Genomic DNA, 19,569 nt, shown 5'->3' with positions numbered 1-19,569 from the left:
GTAGTGGAATGTGACTATCTGAACTGTTATTACCGTGGAATAATCCGTGGGGGGTCTACTTTGAAGGTCAGGGTAGTCCCACCATGGGTATTAACAGTCAGGCTGGAAAGGAACTGTAGTTAAGGGTCTGATAGACTCAGGGTGTGGGTACACCTTGGTTCAGAAAGACCAAGTAAGGGCAATTGGCCTGGACAGACACCTCCCAGTACACGTCTCCTGTGTACACAGGGGGACCCGAGTCTACCCCATGGCAGAAGCTGGGCTGGAGGTACAGGGCTGGAGAGCTCAACTCTGTGTCAGCATGATCAAGGACTTGCCATGGCCTGTAATTTAGGGAAAAGACTGGGTAAGCTACTCAGCCCTCATGTGGACAGGACCAGGACAGTGACCCAAGACTGAGAGTGTCTGGGCCCAGGTGAGAAAGAATGCAGAGGGGCTGGGAGCCATGGTAAGGAGACCTCAGAAAGGAGCCTGGAGATGAGACCAGAATACGCAAGATGTGAGGGACCCACTGAGAAAGTGCCAACAAGAGTTGGACGAGGCTAACTTCTCCACATAGGAAGTTATTAGCCAGTTGGTCTGGGTGGAGCAGGCATTGGTCTAGGTACAGGTGGAAGCCAAGGGACAGAAGGAACAATGATTGGCTCTGCAGGAAGCATTGGCCCAGGCTCCGAGGGAGAAGGATCAGACGGCACAGCAGCGTACAGCAGGGACCCAGACAGAGTTAAGGGTCCAGAAGTATATTGTTATACTCAGGCTAAAATACCCAGTGTACTAAGTAGCACAGAGGTCCAGACAGATTTGCCCCTGCTGGGAAAGGAGAAAGAGAAGGGCTGGGATAGAGACTGGATCTCTCTTATGAGGGATTTAATAAAGCCTATTGCACTAGGAGGGAAGGGAATAGTGCAAGTAGGCTTTATGAGCTCCCTCCTAAGAAAGGATGACCTGGTGAAACAACTAGGTCTGGAGGCAGCAGAAAAGGAACTGGAAGATCTCAAGTTCAGAAATGAGCAGCTGACCAAAGAGCTCCAGTTCACCATAGAGGAAAAAGAGCATTTGCTCCACGTAGTATACAGTTATGAAACACAGTTAGAGGCTCAGCGTACAGAGACCCCACAGTCCAGGAGGCAAAAGTGAGTGAAGGGACCATGAACATGCTCTCCAGATAAGAAAGACCTGAGAGAGTAGACTCTGGATTCCAGGGCAAAGCCTGGATAGAAGCTCTCCAGACAGTGAGGTCTAGAGGAGAGAGTCCTGATTGAAGGGGGCAAGGACTAATACAGACTCAAGGTGAAGAGGTCCAAGAAAAAAGGACCCTAGTTGATCAGGGCACAGAGAGACTATAAGAGCTCTCCAGACAGAGAAGTCTGGGAGGTGGAGACCTTGCCCATGTGAGGCAAAATGGGCTGAAACAAGAGAGTACCCTTTATGGAACTATCACCCCAATCCTATAGGGGAGGGTGGGGTGGGATGTGATGGCGTGGACTAGACCCAGAGGCCCCCAGTTGGAGATCTCAGGGTCCTGCCGCACTTGTTTCTGCTAAGGAGCAGTGGCGAGGTCCTCCAAGCAGGCTAGAGTGGCTGCAGGGGAAGCAGCCAATCAGGGCCCAGAATGGCCCTATAAAAAGGAATTACAGAGCCAGAGACAGGCTAGTTGCTGCTTGGAGCTGCAAAAGAAAAGAATGTATGCCTGGCTGAGGGAACTGCAGTACAACGGACAGCTAAGTGGGGGCAGGGACTGGGGCAGCAAGAGGCTGCTGGCTGGCTGCTAGAACTGAGCCAAAGACAGTTTGCTAGCAGGACTGGGGAAGCAATGAAGGAGCTCCTGGCTGACTGCAGACCCCGAGGAGGGACTGAGCCTGGGGAGTGCCGCAGGAAGATAATGTCTCCAGGGAGGAATCCCTGGGGTTATGGCTCCATACCAGGGCTGGACTGTTTTAAAGACCACAGACACACCCAACCAGGGGAGGCGCTTGTGAGAGATGGGTGCCAATCTGATTACAGTGCCCCAGAAATCACAAATTCTGCATGAAAAAATAAAATTAGGTGGGAATATTAATTCTGTGCAAATTCTGCATTGTGAAGTGGTGCAGAATTCTAGTAGGAGTAAAATGGCATTGTTAATCAGCAAAGCCACTCTGGCAGGGGCCACTGATACCACAATGTCCACCAGCTTGTGAGAGCTTTCACACACCTCCTCTGCCTGACTGTCAAGAACATTCTCAATAGATCTTGATAAGCTCTGTGATCCTCTGGTAGTGGTTAATCTCTTGTCACCTCATCTGGTCAAGCAAGCAGGTGCAACAGGATTCTGAGGTGGTGGCTGCTCTGTGTCTTGTGCTGGAGAAGCAGCCTGAGTAACTTCTGGATGCTCAGTACCAATCTTGGTACTGGAAAATGATGTCCAAAGTGTTGATGCCCCTGGTCTGCCACTGAGGACAGTAAATGAGACAGCTGAGGAGAGATTCCTGTGGGAGGAAAGACACCTCATAGTATCCAAAATGGCCAGTAATATGGGCCTGGAACCCATTCTTGACCGAGCCATTGCCCCTGAGCAGAAGCCAGTATTGTGACTGCTACATGACCCATGGTCTCTGATGGAACATATGTTCCCCATCTTGGACATGACAAAGACAAACACACCTCTGAGTCTGAAGAAGAGTCCGATACCTTTGACAACAGAGAGGCAGAACCAGTTTGGACTTGAGATAGATAGTCAGAACCTGATTACAGCAGTACTGGGGATATCATTGGAGACTTCCTCCAGATTTTGTGGAAGTTTGGGAGTAACGGTATTGTTGGTTCCTGACATGGTGAGGTAGGAGCTGCAGGAATTAGTACCAATTATAAACCTTCTCATACTGCCAGGGATACTGGCACTGAGAGGCTAAGTCGGTCCCTTGCAGCTCCATACTCCCCAGGGTGACTGAGTGTGGCAACAACTGACGAACCTGATGCAATGACCTTTTAGGGGATGGTCTTGACAGATCTGGCACAGGTTCTAGAGGCAGCAATCCCTTCTTCTTAACTGATAAGTGCTCTAGGGAGAGTCTCTCCCTCTCAAATATCTCATAGAGTCTCTGCCTCTACCTGGCTTCAGTACTGACAAACTCAACTGAGGTACCAAACCTGAGGAGAGTCTATGCCTTTTCTTCAGCACTGGCAAAAGAGATCGAGGAGCTGCAGCTATCTCCAATTGGGCGCCTCCATGCATGGGGTGCTTTCCCCATGTGATGACTCTGATAGAGCGCAAAGTGCTACATCCATAAGTAAACACCTGAGCATCGCTGTCCTTTCTTTGAGTGGGGCTTAAATCCTTTGCAAATGTGACATCTGACACTGATGTGGGAGTCTCCCAAATATTTAAAGAAGACCAGCTGTGGGTCACTGACTGGCATAGGCTTACTGCAAGACTGGCAAGACTTAAACTCCCAGTGAGTGAGGCATCGTTCCAGTAACGATCCCAGTACCGAAAGATAAAATTTAATCAAAAAAGACCTAAAACTAAAACAAATACTAAAAAGCAGCTAAACTAATTTCAACTAACTAATTTCTAACAGTAAGATGGTATAGGGTATATATACCATGGAGTGAGGGAAAATCTTGTCACAACAAATTTGACTCCATTCCGACAACCTCATGGGAGGTCAGAAAGAACTGAAGGAGGTTGGTGTGTGTGTGTGCTCCACTCTTTTATATTACACGCCACAGTGCATGGTGGCAGGGGTCATTCAAACTACCCTGATAGGTACTGTTGAGGAAAAAAGGTCTTTGACAATCGCACACAGTGGAATGGACACATGCAAGCACGCGAAGAAGAACACCTCATTATTGCTCTCCTACCGGTATATCTCTTCCTTCGTCCACACTTCCCCTCTCCTAACCTCCAACCATAGGCAGACAAGATGCATGAAAAATACCAGAAATAGATTAATGTCACATGTCAAGACTGGAAGTCAGGGCCTGATCCAAATTCCACTAAAGTCACTTTCCCTCAGAGCACGAGAATAAGGAGTTACAGCACCGCATACTTGTTTGAAGCCAACTGCATAAGGTGTGAAGTTGGATCCATAAAAATAAGAAATTGTGACATGCTGCTCTAGTTTTGAGATAATTATATTTAAACTTCTTATCCCAACCTTCTTTACTATCCCCCAACACAAACCAAAGGACTCCATCCCATATTATCGAACACACATTTAGCCCCAATGATCCAGGTCTTAGTGACTGTCAGGTTGAATAATTACAACTCATTATACCTCGATATAAGCATTCTGACTTTACCAAGGCTTTGTTTAGAAATTGAATGCACAACTAATACACTGTTTTTCTTTCTATACCCATAGACATTGCCCCAATTCAACAATATAACTGTACCTTGAATGCTGGAAGGCTAGGGGAATTGTTAATGGACACATCTCTGTAGTTGTCAGTTTAAATACATAGCTCTCATTGACAATAACCAAAATTTGCTAACAAACGATGGTGTTCAGTGGTCTATATGAAATAATAATGGAAAAAGAGAAGTGACAATTTGTGGCTAGTTCCTAGAAAATGGGTGTTCAGTTCATATCACACAGAAAATAACTCAAAAGCAGCCTTTTCAGTAGAGAGGACAAGGAGTGATTTTATCATGAAGCCTGCACTTCTCTTCCAATATCAGAGATAGTCTGTTGAGAGCAGAGTCAAGGCAGATTTGTAGGTCAATGTGGGAGAAGCTTGCCCTTCTGCTGTTCAATTTGTGCCTACTCTGTGTATGCACAAGGGACTTTAGTCTCTGTCAGTCTGGCACCTTTCAGCAGCACTAAACTGACTGCAGAAAGAAGTGCAGGAATAAAGTTGAACTGGGCTTCTTTAGAAAGCTGACAAGAATCCACCTCCCTCAGCCAGATCTTTAGGTCCAGAGGTCAGAGGGAAAAAAAGATACTCTACAAAGAGCACCTCACAATCTGAGAGTAGTTGGATCTTTCTGCTAAAATGTCTGAAGTAAAATGACATTACATATGGCATCCTTAGGTCTCAAAGTCAACACCATATTGACATTATATTTGGAATCCTTGGCCCCAGTGTCAACATTCTACTGAATGGGGCAGTTCACACTTCTCAGTTATTGTTTCTGACTATTTACAGACATTTCTGCTCTAGGCCATGTGTGGAAAGTTTCATTTACAACAAAAGAGATTACAAACTACTTAAAAAAATGAATACAAAAATTTTTGCTGAACTAGATAAGGGTATTCTGCTGTTTTACTTCATTCCAGCTCAATTCAACACATGGTTAGGACTCCAAATAAGGGTGAACTAAGATTGAAAACTTGTTCCTTTTGTATGAGGGTAAATGCCAATATGGCCAGCAGTTCTAGCACTCACATACTATGAGGGTAGTAAGACTAGCAAGTCCTCCAATAAATATCCTTCAAATTATATTTCATCAAAATAATTCAGCATTAAAACAAATGTAATGATCGAAAACTTTGATGCATAATGTATTTGCCAATTCTTGGAAAGATGAAAGCATTCCAGCTCACAGCCTGGAAGGTTTCAATCAAGATAATTGCCTCAGGATTTATTTAAACACACGTTGCCTCTTGGGATTTCTGTGGACACTGACACATAGGCTGGGAATGCCCTACAGTAATAGCTTCAACAGTGACACAATCCAATGATAGTCACTGTGACTCTTCCACTTACACTAGCCTCATCTACCTAAACTGCCAGATGCTGGGAATGGATGGCAGGCGATGGTTCATGTGATAACTGCCCTCTGAAGCATCTGGCACTGGCCACTGTTGGAAGACAAGATATTGGGTTAGATCAGGGATCGGCAACCTTTGGCATGTGGCTCGCCAGGGTAAGCACCCTGGCAGACTGGGCCAGTTTGTTTACCTGCTGCGTTTGCAGGTTCAGCAGATTACGGCTCCCACTGGCCAATGGGGGTGGCGGGAAGCAGCATGAGCTGAGAGATGTGCTGGCCACCGCTTCCCGCCACCCCCATTGGCCTGGAACGGTGAACCGCGGCCAGTGGAAGCAGTGATCTGCCGAACCTGAGGATGCAGCAGGTAAACAAATCGGCCCAGCCCACCAGGGTGCTTACCCTGGCAAGCCGCGTGCCAAAGGTTGCTGATCCCTGGGCTAGATGGACCATTGGTTTGACCCAATATGGCCATTGTTATATTCTTATATGCCATTTGTGGTAACCAAATACCTATGTTGTCATGAAAACTTCCTTAACTCAGAGGGGATGCATGTGAAAGTATGGACAAAATAAGACCCATCACAAATCTTTAATTAAAACTTGAACTTTTCTGGAAATTCAGAAATTCTGGTTAACTATTGAGGAAAAAATGCAGCTTTTTTGTACTTCCTGGTTTAGGCTAAAATGTGGGCTGGAAATGACAAGACAGCATGAAACATTCCATTCTCATAGAGTTTGAGATTTGGTTAAAAGAAGGAAGTACCAGAAAATATAAGATGCATCCTAAAGCATCTCTCTCATTAACTAACAGCTCACAGTGGAGAATCTTTCTATTCATGAGATTTCCAGCCAGATTTTTCAGTTAAACTTCTGTTCATGGTAAGTTTGGTATGCTTTGCTGAAGTGAACAGAACCTCCAGAATCTTTTGAGGTTTACCCTGTAGGAATGACCCCGGGCCCACAGGCCTGGATGCCTTATTAATTGAGGCATTTTGTTCTTGTCTGCAAGCTGGGCACACCCTGCTTCTAATCACAGGAACTTGGTCTTCCTCCATCCTCCCCTGCACTTTCCCACCAGACTGCCGCGTTTGCAGCTGGCGGTGTTTTTGTAAATTGCTATGCTGCTAAGCTCGTGATGGAAGATTTTTGTAGAAAACAATGATTTGTGCTGTGCAATTACGCATGTGTTTTTTAGAGAATAAAGGAGGAAGGCGAGCTCGGTAAAAGCAGCTTTTTGCCTCCTCAGTTATCCTGCAATTTGGTGTCGAGTCTTCCTTCATTACCCATTGCTAATGACTGGCAAAGGATTACCTACATGATGGCATCAGGAGCTGAAGACGAAGCATGCATGATATTAAGTAGCAATATTTGTTGTGGGGGCTTAGCAAGAAAATATGAAAAGGGAAAAATGTCAGAATTACTGTTTCATCCTACTGTTATGTCCGTGTCTCGTTTACATAGCAGATGACTCTTCTCTACTGCTTTCAACAATCTACTCCAATCACCTTCCCTCCAGGTAAGTAATTTGCTTCAGTGATTATAAAGCAAGCTAGGCTGCTAACATTTTGCTTATGAAAATATATGCCCTGCCAGCAGAACAGCTTCATTATCTTAGATATTTATCAAAATACTAAAATGGTTTGTTTTAGTTACATAATGTTGTCATATGTCTCTGAGCCAGAAAGCTAATAAAATTCCACATTGGAATTACCTGGCTTGACCTTATTTTTAAGCTTTAAGAAGTTTCTCTCAAATCAAGGCACGCCACAAAATCTTAAAAAAAACCCAGACCAAAACCTGTTGTTGTTGGCTAGAACCAACATCCCTTCTCCACCCCTCAAAGATAATTAAACTAAAAACTATGCTAGTACTGTAACATGTGTGTGACAGCATCAGAGAAGCATCAAGGGCTCAGTACAGTTTATTTTTCTGAAAGGAAAGAGAGGGTGTGATCCCGTGTAGTCATTTTAGAGTCAATCAGATGTGAAAGGTCTCTTTTCCTAACTGGTTTTCTTAAGTTTCTCTTTAGACTCACACAAAATTGTCAGAAAAAAACAAATCATGAGCAACTTAACAATGTTTTCATAGTCTGTCTTACCAAAATGTTCATTTTTTGTCCATTTTTAAAAAATTCCTAAGTGCTCTGCATCTCAGCACTGCTACTGCCTACTCTGCCAAGACCCTGACCAGAAGCTGCACACTCAAAGAATCAGAGCCAGTGTAGAATTCAAAAGGATTTCTAGTTTCACCCTCATATCTAACTCTAAATCCACTGAAATGACACCTACTCTGCAGGCAAGGGGACTTGGGTGACCTCTTCTGGTGTTACAGTATCACAGAAGTGTAGGACTAGAAGGGACCTCAATAGGTCATCTAGTCCAGCCCAGTCCCCTGCACTCAGGGCAGGACTACAGAATAACTAGACCAGTGGTTCTCAATTTTTTGTATTGGCAACCCCTTTCAGACAGACTTAGCATCACTTTGCCACCCTTACTTCTGCACTGCTGCTAGCAGCAATGCTGCCTTCAGAGCTGAGTGGCTCTTCAGAGCTGAGTAGCTCTGGAAGCAGTGCCACTGCCCACAACAGCAAATAAGTAAGAGTGTCAATGGGGCACTAAGTCTGCTGTGAAAAGTGATATTTGTATGTTTGTTAATATCACTTTTCACAGCCCCCAACTCTGAAGGCAGCACCACCGCTAGCAGCAGAGCAGAAGTAAGGGTGGCAATGGGGCACTAGTAAGTTGCTGTTCAAAGTGATATTAACAAATATACAAATATTACTTTGCACAACAGGCTTATTAGCGCCCCATTGCCACCTTTACATCCACACTGCTGCTGGTGGCAGGTGCTACCTTCACAGTTGGGTGGCCGGACAGCGGCAGCTGCTGGGCACATGCCCAGTTCTGAAGGCAACGCCACTGCCAGCAGCAGTGGAGAACTACAGAAGTAAAGGTGGCAATCCCATACCTGCCACCCTTACTTCAGTGTAACATTTGACCTTTGCTCTTGAAGGGATGGCTATAAGGGAGCTAAGGCAAATTTTGGGGTGGCTATAACCCCCACAAGTCCTGCTACCCCAGTGCTGCCCCTGCCTGTGTGTCTGATTGTTAAATTATAAATTACTTTTTTTTGCTGATCTCAGTATTCTGATTGATCTGCGGTTTAATGCAGCTCTTCAGCTGCTGAACAATCAAGCCCTCTAATGTTGTCTCAGCCCCACCTTTTTAGTCTCAGGACAATAAACCTGCACATCCAATACTACAATCCTCAGAGTCCAATTTAATTAAAGTGGTGATAATTCAAATATATATTTTGTTTAAAATCTTTTATGTACTTGAAAACTGTTATGCCTCTACTCTTCACCCTCTCTCCCAGCACCTTCTGCCTTTCCTCTGAGTGTCAAACTGGTTATCTGCTTAGGTATCTTTCCTGGACTTCTTTGATGTGGAACACCCAGGGGGAGACAGTTACAAAAAGTGCTTTCTTCCTTCTATAATTAGCCAAAAGACTGCACCCAATCATATTAAAGAGAGATTTAGCCACAGTGATCCCAGGCCTTAAAGTCTGTCAGACTGAACAATTACATCTCACTCCATCTAAATATTAGCACTCTAGTATTAAAAAAAGGTACAGTTAATCTACAGTGTAGCATCTTGCTTCCTCAGCAACACCAACCGCTAAAAAGAGTACATCATCATACTGCTCATATCATTACACTGGCTTCCAATAGAATACTGGATCAAATTCCAGGTCTCCTGGTTAACTGTCAAGATCCTCTATGATACTGGCCCAAGATTACCTCAGAGTGCACTTCCCTTTAATCATGAGAATGACTGCTGGAGAAGCATTGAGGGGGGAAAATATCATGCCATCAGCTTCCCAAATGACACTTGTGAGAACAGGAATAGAGGCCCTCCGAGTTACAGGGCCAAAGCTTTGGAATTCATTACCAGAGACCAGAATGACAACTATGTGACTCCCTGCAGCAAAGCACAGCGTGAAACCTACTTTGTTGACTTCAGAGTCAATTAAGTAGAGGAGAAAAGAAGAAAGGAGGAATAAACAGGTCACAGCAAGAAGGAAGAAAGAGAGCTGTAGTATGGGAAGGAAGGGAGAGAGACAAGAGAAGGAAAATTGGATAATTGGCCTTTGTGTTTTAACTAAGATTATTCTCTCCTGGGAGGTTCTCAGATACTGAAAGTCTTGCATAAGGTGCCCATCACTACAGTATATAGAGCTTCATATTTCAAATTATTTAAGAGACTGAACTAAACAGAACAAAATACAAGCTAAGGATTGTCACAGACACCCTATGATATTTGCTAGAGTATCTTATCTTCTGCTATAAAAGGCTGGAATAATCTGCCCGTGTAGGCTGAGCACCAAAACTGGCATTAACTACGGCATATTTTCCTGTAGCCAGCTATATTATGTTGTTTTTCCTCCCCATCACTTTTATTAGGAATCTGATGGAAGACAGTCACAGATATTATCAGGCTCCGATTTCTTGTGTTGATTCAAACGTCTCCACACTCCTCTTTAATTAAAAAGACAGTTGTGAAGCTAAAAATATGTGAGCTGCTTTTAGAGGATTCAATGCTTGTTTTTCAGAGGTCAGAAGATATCATGTATATACAAATATTGTAAATCTTGCTCAGAACAAACAGCTTACACATGCTGAGCATAAAGTTACTTTGTTTTTCAGTCAAAAGATAGCATTTTCATTTTACTACTTGTACATCAAAGCTCCTTGGTTTGCAGTTTGCTGCTGAACCAGGCTTGCGGACCCTGACAGGGAAACGTCCCAATCTTCTGCTTTATTTACAAAGACTATTCAGAGACCTTCAATTGCTAATCACCACCCTATAATTTATTTACATTGCTCTTCCCATCACCTTTCTGATTCATAGACCACATCATCTACAGCATCAGTTTCTCCTCTGCCAAGGAGAAGAGGGAAGGTCTTTGCCCCAGAAATCTTTTTGGTTTTGATTCTCCTAGCATGCCTCCCCCCAAACTTCCTTCCTGTGTCTTCTTTTAGCCTCTGTGTTACTGGGCTAAATACCTCTTGAATTCTCCCCAGCCCATTCTAATCCACTAAGTAGGTTGTGGGGAGTAAATTGGTGTTTAAGTGTTCAGAGTGCTGGCTCAGCTGTTGGTTCCCAGGCCTCTGTTACAAGGATACAAACTAAAGGATGTCTCAACAAGGACTGGTAGAGGTTTATGTAGCTTGTCACCTTTAGCTCAGTGGCCAAATGTGATCCACTTCAAGAGTAAATAGAATTTTTTGCTATTGGCTGGGTGTGCAGTGGTCTGTGTGAAATGAGTGACTGGCTTCAGTCCAGTTCCCAGCCCACATCACTAAATCTACAATTGCAATTGTGAGATCAGATGGTAGAAAAGCCTATAAGGGGAAGCAGCAGGAGTTACATGGCCTAAACAAAGCACTAGAAAAATGCTGTAGGAGACAAACCTTAATGGGATGGACTAGATAACCTGATAAGACTTTTCTTTATCCAATTTCTAAGGGCCAGTCCCAGCACAGGGATAAATAAGCCCCTCTCTTCTGTCTTCCAACTGGCCACTCATTGCCTTTCCCCTAATATGCTGTGCTAGGAGAGATGGAAACTGAGCTGAGATTAACCACTTGTCCTGAGGACCAGTAGCACCCCTGGTAGACATAATAAAAATTTCTACCTCATTCCCAATCCCTGTAAACCACCAAATCCATTTATGCTTTTGTTTTAATGCTAAGTGTCAGGATGCATAAGCATATTCCAAACAGCCCATATAATTATTGCCTATGGAGACATCTCCTATAACATTTGCATCAACACAGGGGGTCTGGAAGGGTGCAAGAGTCAGTATCAGCTGTTTCCTAAACCTGACTTTTTATTTTTTGGACAAATTTGTTACAGGAAGAAAAGCATGTTCTTTTATTCTGGAGCGTCCAAGGTGCAACTCCTCCCTCCATTTCCTGATGATGTGTTGTCTCTCACTTCATCCAGTTTTGGCATTTTCTCAGGCACAATTTTTAGTTCCCCATACAGTAATTTCCTGGGTGGGGGGTGTTTTTACAATCTTCTTTTATATATCTTAATCCAAACTGTCCAGCAAAACCAGAGAGAGAGAGAGACTGAATCCATGCTGAGAACTTTAGCCTCCAGCAGGGCTGCCCAGAAGGGGGGGCAAGTGGGGCAATTTGTCCCAGGCCCTGGACCCCGCAGGGTGCTCTGGAACGGGGTCCTTCACTGGCTCCGGGGGCCCCGGAAAGCTCTCATGGGGCCCAGGCCCACAGAGCTTCTTCTGCTCCGGCTCTTCGGTGGCAATTCGGCGGCGGGGGGTCCTTCCACTCCAGGACCCACCACCGAAGTGCCTCGAAGACCTGAGGTGGGAGGTCCTTCTGCCCCGGGACCCGCCGCCGAAGTGCTGGGTCTTCAGCAGCAATTCAGTGGCGGGCCCAGGCCCCCTGAATCCTCTGGGCAGCCCTGGCCTCCAGTCATGTGTCTAGGCAGAAAAATGTTTCAGAGGTGCTACTTACACAGCATCCAGCTTCGTCCCATTGAAAGCATAGCCTTGGACCCTAGTGAAGCCATTATTGTAGAGTTTGCTGCAAACAAATAAATGAAAATAGCTGTTTTTACAATGCAGTACTAGCTAGATTCCTGGAGAACTATGCTTTATACTTCCCCAGCAAGCAGCATATCAGATGGACTAATTTTAATCTCTTGGAGATATAATATAACATAAGGATCCCTTAGCAGCATTCTTGACTACTGAGCACAAAAGAATGCCAGGTACCACTTGCAACTTGTACTAACTTTTACTTTCCTCCCAAGAAAGACAAAGTAGTTCTACTACCCAGCTCAGACTTGCCTAGAAACATTAAATGAGCTCCCATGGTTTTCCAGTTGAAACAATAACTTACTGTAGCTGTAGATCTTCAAGATGTGATGCACATGTGTATTCCACTTAGGTGCATGTGCACAGAGCTCACTGAAGCGGAAGAATTTGTCTAGCAGTACCCGTCAGGGGATAGCACTGTGTCTCATGGCTATAGCATCTCCCTTGGCTTTATGAAGTGGCACCGCCCTGACCACCCTCAGTTTCTTCATACCAACTACCAAGAGATGAAACTCCAATGCAGAGAGAACAGAGGGTGGGTCATGGAACACAAGTCTGCATCACATCTTGAAGAACCACATTTACAGTAAGTAATCATTTCTTCTTCTCGCGTGGATGCAGCTGTGTAATCCACTTAGGTGACTCACAAGGGAGTACCCTCACCCAGGAGGCAGGGCTCAGAGTCCATCTAAACAGGGATTTGCAACATCGCCCTTCCCAAGGTTGTATCTGCCCTGGAAGATGCAGTAATGGCATAATGGTTCATAAATGAATGTATGGAAGACCATGTAGCAACCCTGAAAATGTTCAATACAGAAACGTCACTGAGGAATGCTACTGATGTTTCTTGCGCTCTTGTTGAATGAGCTTGAACACGCTGAGGGGGCATAGCCAAAGCTATTTCATATGCAGTCTTGATACAGAATGGTATCCATCTAAAGATCATCTGTGAAGAAACCGCTTGATCCTTTATATGATCTGCCTATGACACAAACAGGCGAGGTGAAGCACAAAACAGTTTAGTCCTGTCCTAATAGAAGGCTATACATCATCTGGCATCTAACGTATGGAGATACTGTTTCTCCAGAGATTAATGTGGCTCAGGAAAGAACACAGGTAAGTATATCACCTGGTTCAAATGAAACAGAGAACCCACTGTAGATAAAAATTTTGGATGTGGCCATAAATTCACCTTGTCTTTGGAGAACTGTGTATAAGGAGGCCTTGCCATCAGAGCCTGCAACTCACACACTCTCCTTGCAGATGTTATCACTATCAGGACCACAGTTTTCTGACAGAAGAGTGGAAAGGGGATCAATGATCATAAGGGACAAGATGATAGGGGCTCAAACAGAGGTCCAATCAGTACCACTAGTACCATGTTAAAGTCCTACAGAGGAACCGGTTCTCAGACCAGAGGGTGAAGAAGTCCTTTTAAGAATCTTGATACCAAAGGACTGGCGAAGACTGCTGTTCTCTGAATAGGGGAATTAAATGCCGATATCACTGCCAAATGCATTTTCATGAACTAAATTCAACTCCTAATGACTAAAGGTGCAGCAGGAAGCCAGCACCGGTTGAATTCTGCAGACCAATGACCACACAGAAAACCATTTCCCTTTTTGCCGAATAGGCCATCCTGGTGGAAGGTTTTCTACTGCTGAGTAGAACCTGCTGAACAGCCACCGAACCCTGCTCTTCCTCCTCATTCAGCTACGGAAGGTCAAAACCAGGAACTTTCTACATGGGATCCAGCACAGGGTGTTTATATTTTAAGTCTTGTTTACCACAATCTGCTTTCCAATCCTCCTTTTGATCATTGCCTGATTGCATGAGGCTAAGCGAATGTTCCCAGAAACGCTTGTGAGACTTAAGATGTTGGGGTTGATGAGGTCTTGATGATAGAAAAATATCTGTTTTCCTTGATTCGCTGAGCTTCATGGAGTATCACAGAAGTTTGGCATATTGGCAAGGGAGCAATATTAGACAAACCAGGTAGCTTTGGTATTGGAGTTGACTAAAGGGCTCCAGTGATGCACCACATCACTGTATTCAGTTGGTTGTCAACGAGTCGCATCTGCTCCATACAAATATACAAGTGCCATTGCAGATATTCGCAACACTGATGCCAATGCACCCCAGGTTGTACCTGCTAGTTTCTGAATTATGTTGGCTCTCATTTTTATCTCAAGGTACTCATGGAAGGTGAGAGTGTGGCAGAGTTTCACTCTGAGGTAAGTTGGGGTGCAATCATGTCGCACATTTTTACCAAAAAAAGCTACTTTCAGTGTGTTTTTGGCACTCCCAGTATCAAGATGAAATGCACTTACTATTGTTTTTCTAGGGTTTGGTTTGAGCCTCAATTTTCTGGAAATATTGTTCCATAATTTGGAGGTCCTCAGTTAACTTTCTCAGTGTCATGGAAATTTGGTGTTTGGATTGTCATGGCAAGATCATCTGCATATCCAAATTTTCATGATTTAGTTGGAGGCATGTCACTAATATAAATATTAAAAAGGGTTGGCACAAGTACAGAACCTTGTGGTAGCCCACTGTTTATGGTATGGGGTGAGCTGATCTTACTATCCAGGTACACCTGCAGACGTCTGTTACTCAGCACGATCCATAGCAGGTGAAGTGTTTGGTATCAAGGTATAATTTTTGCAAGTTTCAGCATCAGACCCTTAATCCGTACAGTGTCATACACAGACAAGAGGTCAACAAACACTGCACCCGTCTTTATTTTTTTCTGGTAGCCAGCCTCAGTGTAAGTTGTGAGTGTCAAAACTTGGTTGCAACAACTATGTTTTTGTCCAGAAGCCTGCCTGTTCAACAGGGATAATTGGCTCAGTAAAAGCGTTTATTCTTTTGAGGATGATACCTTCAAGAGGTTTATAGGTTGTGCACAATAGAGAAATCGGCCTACAGCTTTCCACTTCATCAGCGGGCTTCCCAGGCCTTGGAATGGCAATTATCATTGCCTCATACCATATTTCAGGGATCTGGACTGTCCTTAAGGTAGAAGAATACAGTGTTGTTACCCATTGGAGTCTTTTGGGACCAAGATGGTGGAGGAATTCTGACAGAATACCATCAGGGCTTTCAGACTTCCCTTTTTTCATCATGGCAAGTCCTTCTTTCACTTCCTCAATGCTGACAGTGGCAGGTTCTCCTCAGGGGACTGATGCAAGTGTCCAGTAGAGTTGTTGAAACACTTCTCTTCACATGTGTTTATTGAGTGGTCCTTTTGTGTTCTCCACCAGTTTCGAGGCTACTGAGTTTGGCCAGATTTTTGGTGGCTGATGCTCTGTGGGATTAGCGGCTCCAAGGCATTGCAGTAGTGCCCAGGCTTGATGGCTTGAATGTGTAAAATTAAGGTTTTGCATGCAGTCAAGCTAGCACTGGCATCTTGCTGTGTCACAGAAGTGTAGCAGGACTTTTGAGGTGTGAGAGCTCCTGGTCCAGTTGTATTGCCTGAGCAACTCCCACGTCTCTCACGTCCAGCAGGGAGTGTGCTTTTTCTGAAAGTCTTGGGGAATGTTCTTCTTTCCTGCTACTTTTATGAGCCCTGTGAACTAATGATAGAATTCCAGTCTCACCGGAATCCCTGTGACAGTTTTCTCAACAGTCTGTTTGTAGGCATCCCAATTAGCTTTAGCAAAATTCCATTGTGGTTTCTGTTTCAGAAAAAAACACAGGAATTTCAGTGCCTATGTAGATGATTATGGGCCTGTGTTGGCTGTTTGGAAATGCTGGTAGTACTTCATGTGATGTGATGAGAGTGTTTCCACTTTTGTCTTTACACTCGAATGTTGGGTCTTTTTAATACCCACCTTGCCAGCATCTTGAATGGAATGTTGATAGTTATTTAAATTCATAGATTAATTGTAAGTCTTGTGCAGATATCCAGTCCATGAGATTTTTGCCATCAGTTTCATTTGTTTTATAGCCCCACATATTGTGGTAACTATTAAAATTGCCTGCATAGATGTATGGAATAGAGGTGCTGGGTAGTGTTGGTTTTGGCCATCTTATGCTAAGGTCTTTAAAGACATTGATAACTTGGAGCTCCCTTACTTTGAGAGTTGTGATAAATGTGGTTTCCTCTTCAGTTGGTGGAATAACATTAAAATCTGTGATGGTGTCATTGATGTATACCGTCAGGCCATATTTTGGATGATAGTGACTAGTCATTATGTTACATCCATAGATACAGTAGTGCCTACTCCGTTGGTCGTTATTAATACAGGTATCTTGCAACGTGAGGATGTCAATGTTGTAAGTCTTCAGCAGGTGTCCAAGGTACTCACATTTTGCCCATGAGAATCCTTTGGCATTAAGTTGCAGGATTCTTGTTCCAGGGCCTATTTGGCAAGTTGTGTGGCTCTGAGGAAGAACTTCAGGATTTGTTGAGTTGCTGCTCTGATGACCGGGAAATCACTGAGAGATGTTCAGTATCCAAGTTGATGTGTCTATGATTCTGAGTGAGTAGGCTGGGATAGAGAGGAAGCAGTATGGGAGGCTGAACTGATAGCTCAAGAAGACTGGAGAACCTGTACTGCCTCAGCCACATAACAGCAATGAGGATGAGGTTAGCCCGATCTGCCTTCAGTTTGAGGATTACCTGTGGGATGATTGTGATCAGGAGAAAGGCATAGAAAAGAGCCACGTGTCAGCTGAGATGGAAGCTGTCAAACAGGGAGCCTGGACTGAGGCCCCTTCAGGAGCAAACAGGTAACATTTCCTGTTGTCTTTTGTGGCAAAGAGGTTGATCATCGGAACACCCCAAGTTGCGAAGTTAGTCCAGAGAATACTTGTCTTCAGAGACCACTCATGATTCAGCAAAAAATTCCTGCTCAGATGGTTCACGAGGTGATTCTGAAATGGGGGCAAGTGGTTGGCTATCAGAGTGATACTCTACTTGATGCAAACCAGCCACAACCTAACTGCCTCTTGGGAGAGCATCCTGGAGTGTACTTGCCAACTCCGTGAGTGCTTCAGGGCTCAAGCACCCACAGGAAAAAAACAGTGAGTGCTCAGCACCGAGGAGCCAGAGCTTGTGTGGGGAACATGATGAGGTCTGTGTTGCTAACAACTTCTGCCCTTGGGACAGGGAGTTTGTTTATAAACAGAGGCAGGGTGATTAAGATAACTTGCCATTAAATTAAGAATTGTCAGATGATCCTGAAAGCATTGCCAGGCACTCTAGTTAAAAGATAGGAAACAAAGGGTAGGAATAAATGGTCCATATTCATTTTAGTGGTGTCCCCCAGGGGCTTGTACTATGACCAGTGCTGTTTAACATATTCATAAATGATTTGCAAAAAGGGATAAACAGTGAGGTGGCAAAGTTTGCAGATGATACAATATTTCTTAAAATAGTTAAATACAAAGCAGATTGCAATGAGTTACAAAGAGTTACTGGGTGAGACTTGGCAACAAAATGTCAGTTGAAATTCAACATTAAATGCAAAGTAATACACATGGCAAAATATAATCCCAATTATCCATACAAAATGATAGGGTCTAAATTAGCTGTTACTCATCAAGAAAGAGATCTTGGAGTCATTTGCAGTACTCCGGAAGAACTATGTTTCCAGAGTACTGCAAATTTATAAGAATCCTTCCCACTGTACCTATATCACCCTGAACTCATTCTCCAGCTTCAGAAGACTTAAAACCATTGAGTCCCTGACATGGATCCAAAAGGTACGACATATATTGTAAAGGGCCCCTAGCTCCAACATATTGATATGCAGAGAGGATTCCAGCTCTGACCTCAGATTTTGGGTTTTCAGCAACCCCAGAGGTGCCCCCCAATCCCATCAGGGAGGTGTCAGTGACAAAAGTCCTGGTTAGGAGGTTCAACAAGGACAAGTGCAGAGTCCTGCACTTAGGAAGAAAGAATCCCATTCAGTGCTACAGGCTGGAGATCGACTGGCTAAGCAGCAGTTCTGCAGAAAAAGACCTGGGGATTACAGTGGACGAGAAGCTGGATATGAATCAGCAGGGTACCCTTGTTGCCAAGAAGGCTAATGGCATCTTGGGCTCTATTAGTAGGAGCATTGCCAGCTGATAAAGGGAAGTGATTATTCCCTTCTATTCAGCATTGGTAAGGTCACACCTGGAATACTGTCAGGGCCGGCTCCAGGCACCAGCTTAGCAAGCAGGTGCTTGGGGCAGCCACTCCGGGGAGGGGCGGCATGTCCAGCTATTTGGCGGCAATTTGGCGGAGGGTCCCTCACTCCCAGTCGGAGCGAAAGACCTCCCGCTGAATTGCTGCAGATAGCGATTGCGGCTTTTTTTTTTTGGCTGCTTGGGGTGGCAAAACCCCTGGAGCTGGCCCTGAATATTGTGTCCAGTTTTGGACCCCCACACTACAGAAGGGATGTGGAAAAATTGGACAGAAATCAGGGGAGGGCAATGTAAATGATTAGGGGTTTGGGGCACATGACTTACGAGGAGAGGCTGAGGGAACTGGACTTATTTAGTCTGCAGAAGAGAAGAGTGATGGGGGATTTGATAGCAGTCTTCAACTACCTAAAGGGGGGTTCCAAAGAGGATGGAAGCTAGGCTGTTCTCAGTGGTGGCAGATGACAGAACAAGAAGCAATGGCCTCAAGTTGCAGTGGGGGAGGTTTAGGTTGGATATTAAGAAACACTATTTCACTAGAAGGGTGGTGAAGCACTGGAATGGGTTACCTAGGGAGGTGGTGGAATCTCCATCCTTAGAGATTTTTAAGGCCCGGCTTGACAAAGCCCTGGCTGGGATGATTTAGTTGGTGTTGGTCCTGCTTTGAGCAGGAGATTGGACTAGATGACCTCCTGAGGTCTCTTCCAACCCTTATCCTCTATGATTCTATGAATGCCCTGACAAACATTCTTGAGATGCTTCCACCACTGTAAGAAGTCCAGGACCAGTGGAGAAAGACAGACCAATATGTCCAAGGAGTGGAGAGTTGGATGGTAAACTGTCCTCAGCCACATTTGGAGGGGGTGAAAACACAACCTTTTCAAACTGGATCACCTGCATGCAAGCAGACATGCGGCCCACGAGCTTCATGGAGATTATAGAAGGCTGAGATTGCAGACTGAGACAGAGGTGGTGAGTTGCTTGAAAACAGTCAGTTGGCAGAAATGCTCTCAAATTCATAGAAACTATTAGGGACCCAGTGAACTCTATGTTCTGAGTGGGAACCAAAGTTAACTTCCATGTGTTTAGGATGACACCCAGATAATCGAGCAAGAGCA

General features: G+C 44.5%; 1 protein-coding gene across 1 annotated transcript in view; it reads right to left on the bottom strand.

The window, feature by feature from the left end:
- TSHR (thyroid stimulating hormone receptor) overlaps window positions 1-19,569 on the bottom strand; it is a 215,691-nt gene that overhangs the window by 47,004 nt on the left and 149,118 nt on the right. Inside the window, exon 7 of the mRNA XM_075065858.1 lies at window positions 12,237-12,305. Within this exon, the coding sequence (XP_074921959.1) occupies window positions 12,237-12,305 (69 nt within the window). The remainder of the gene's footprint in view (window positions 1-12,236; window positions 12,306-19,569) is intronic.

The sequence above is a fragment of the Chelonoidis abingdonii genome, chromosome 4, assembly GCF_003597395.2.
Source record: "Chelonoidis abingdonii isolate Lonesome George chromosome 4, CheloAbing_2.0, whole genome shotgun sequence".
Lineage (NCBI taxonomy): Eukaryota > Metazoa > Chordata > Testudines > Testudinidae > Chelonoidis > Chelonoidis abingdonii.
The sequence above is the reverse complement of the archived record's forward strand: the minus strand, read 5'-3'. Positions and strand labels throughout refer to the sequence as shown.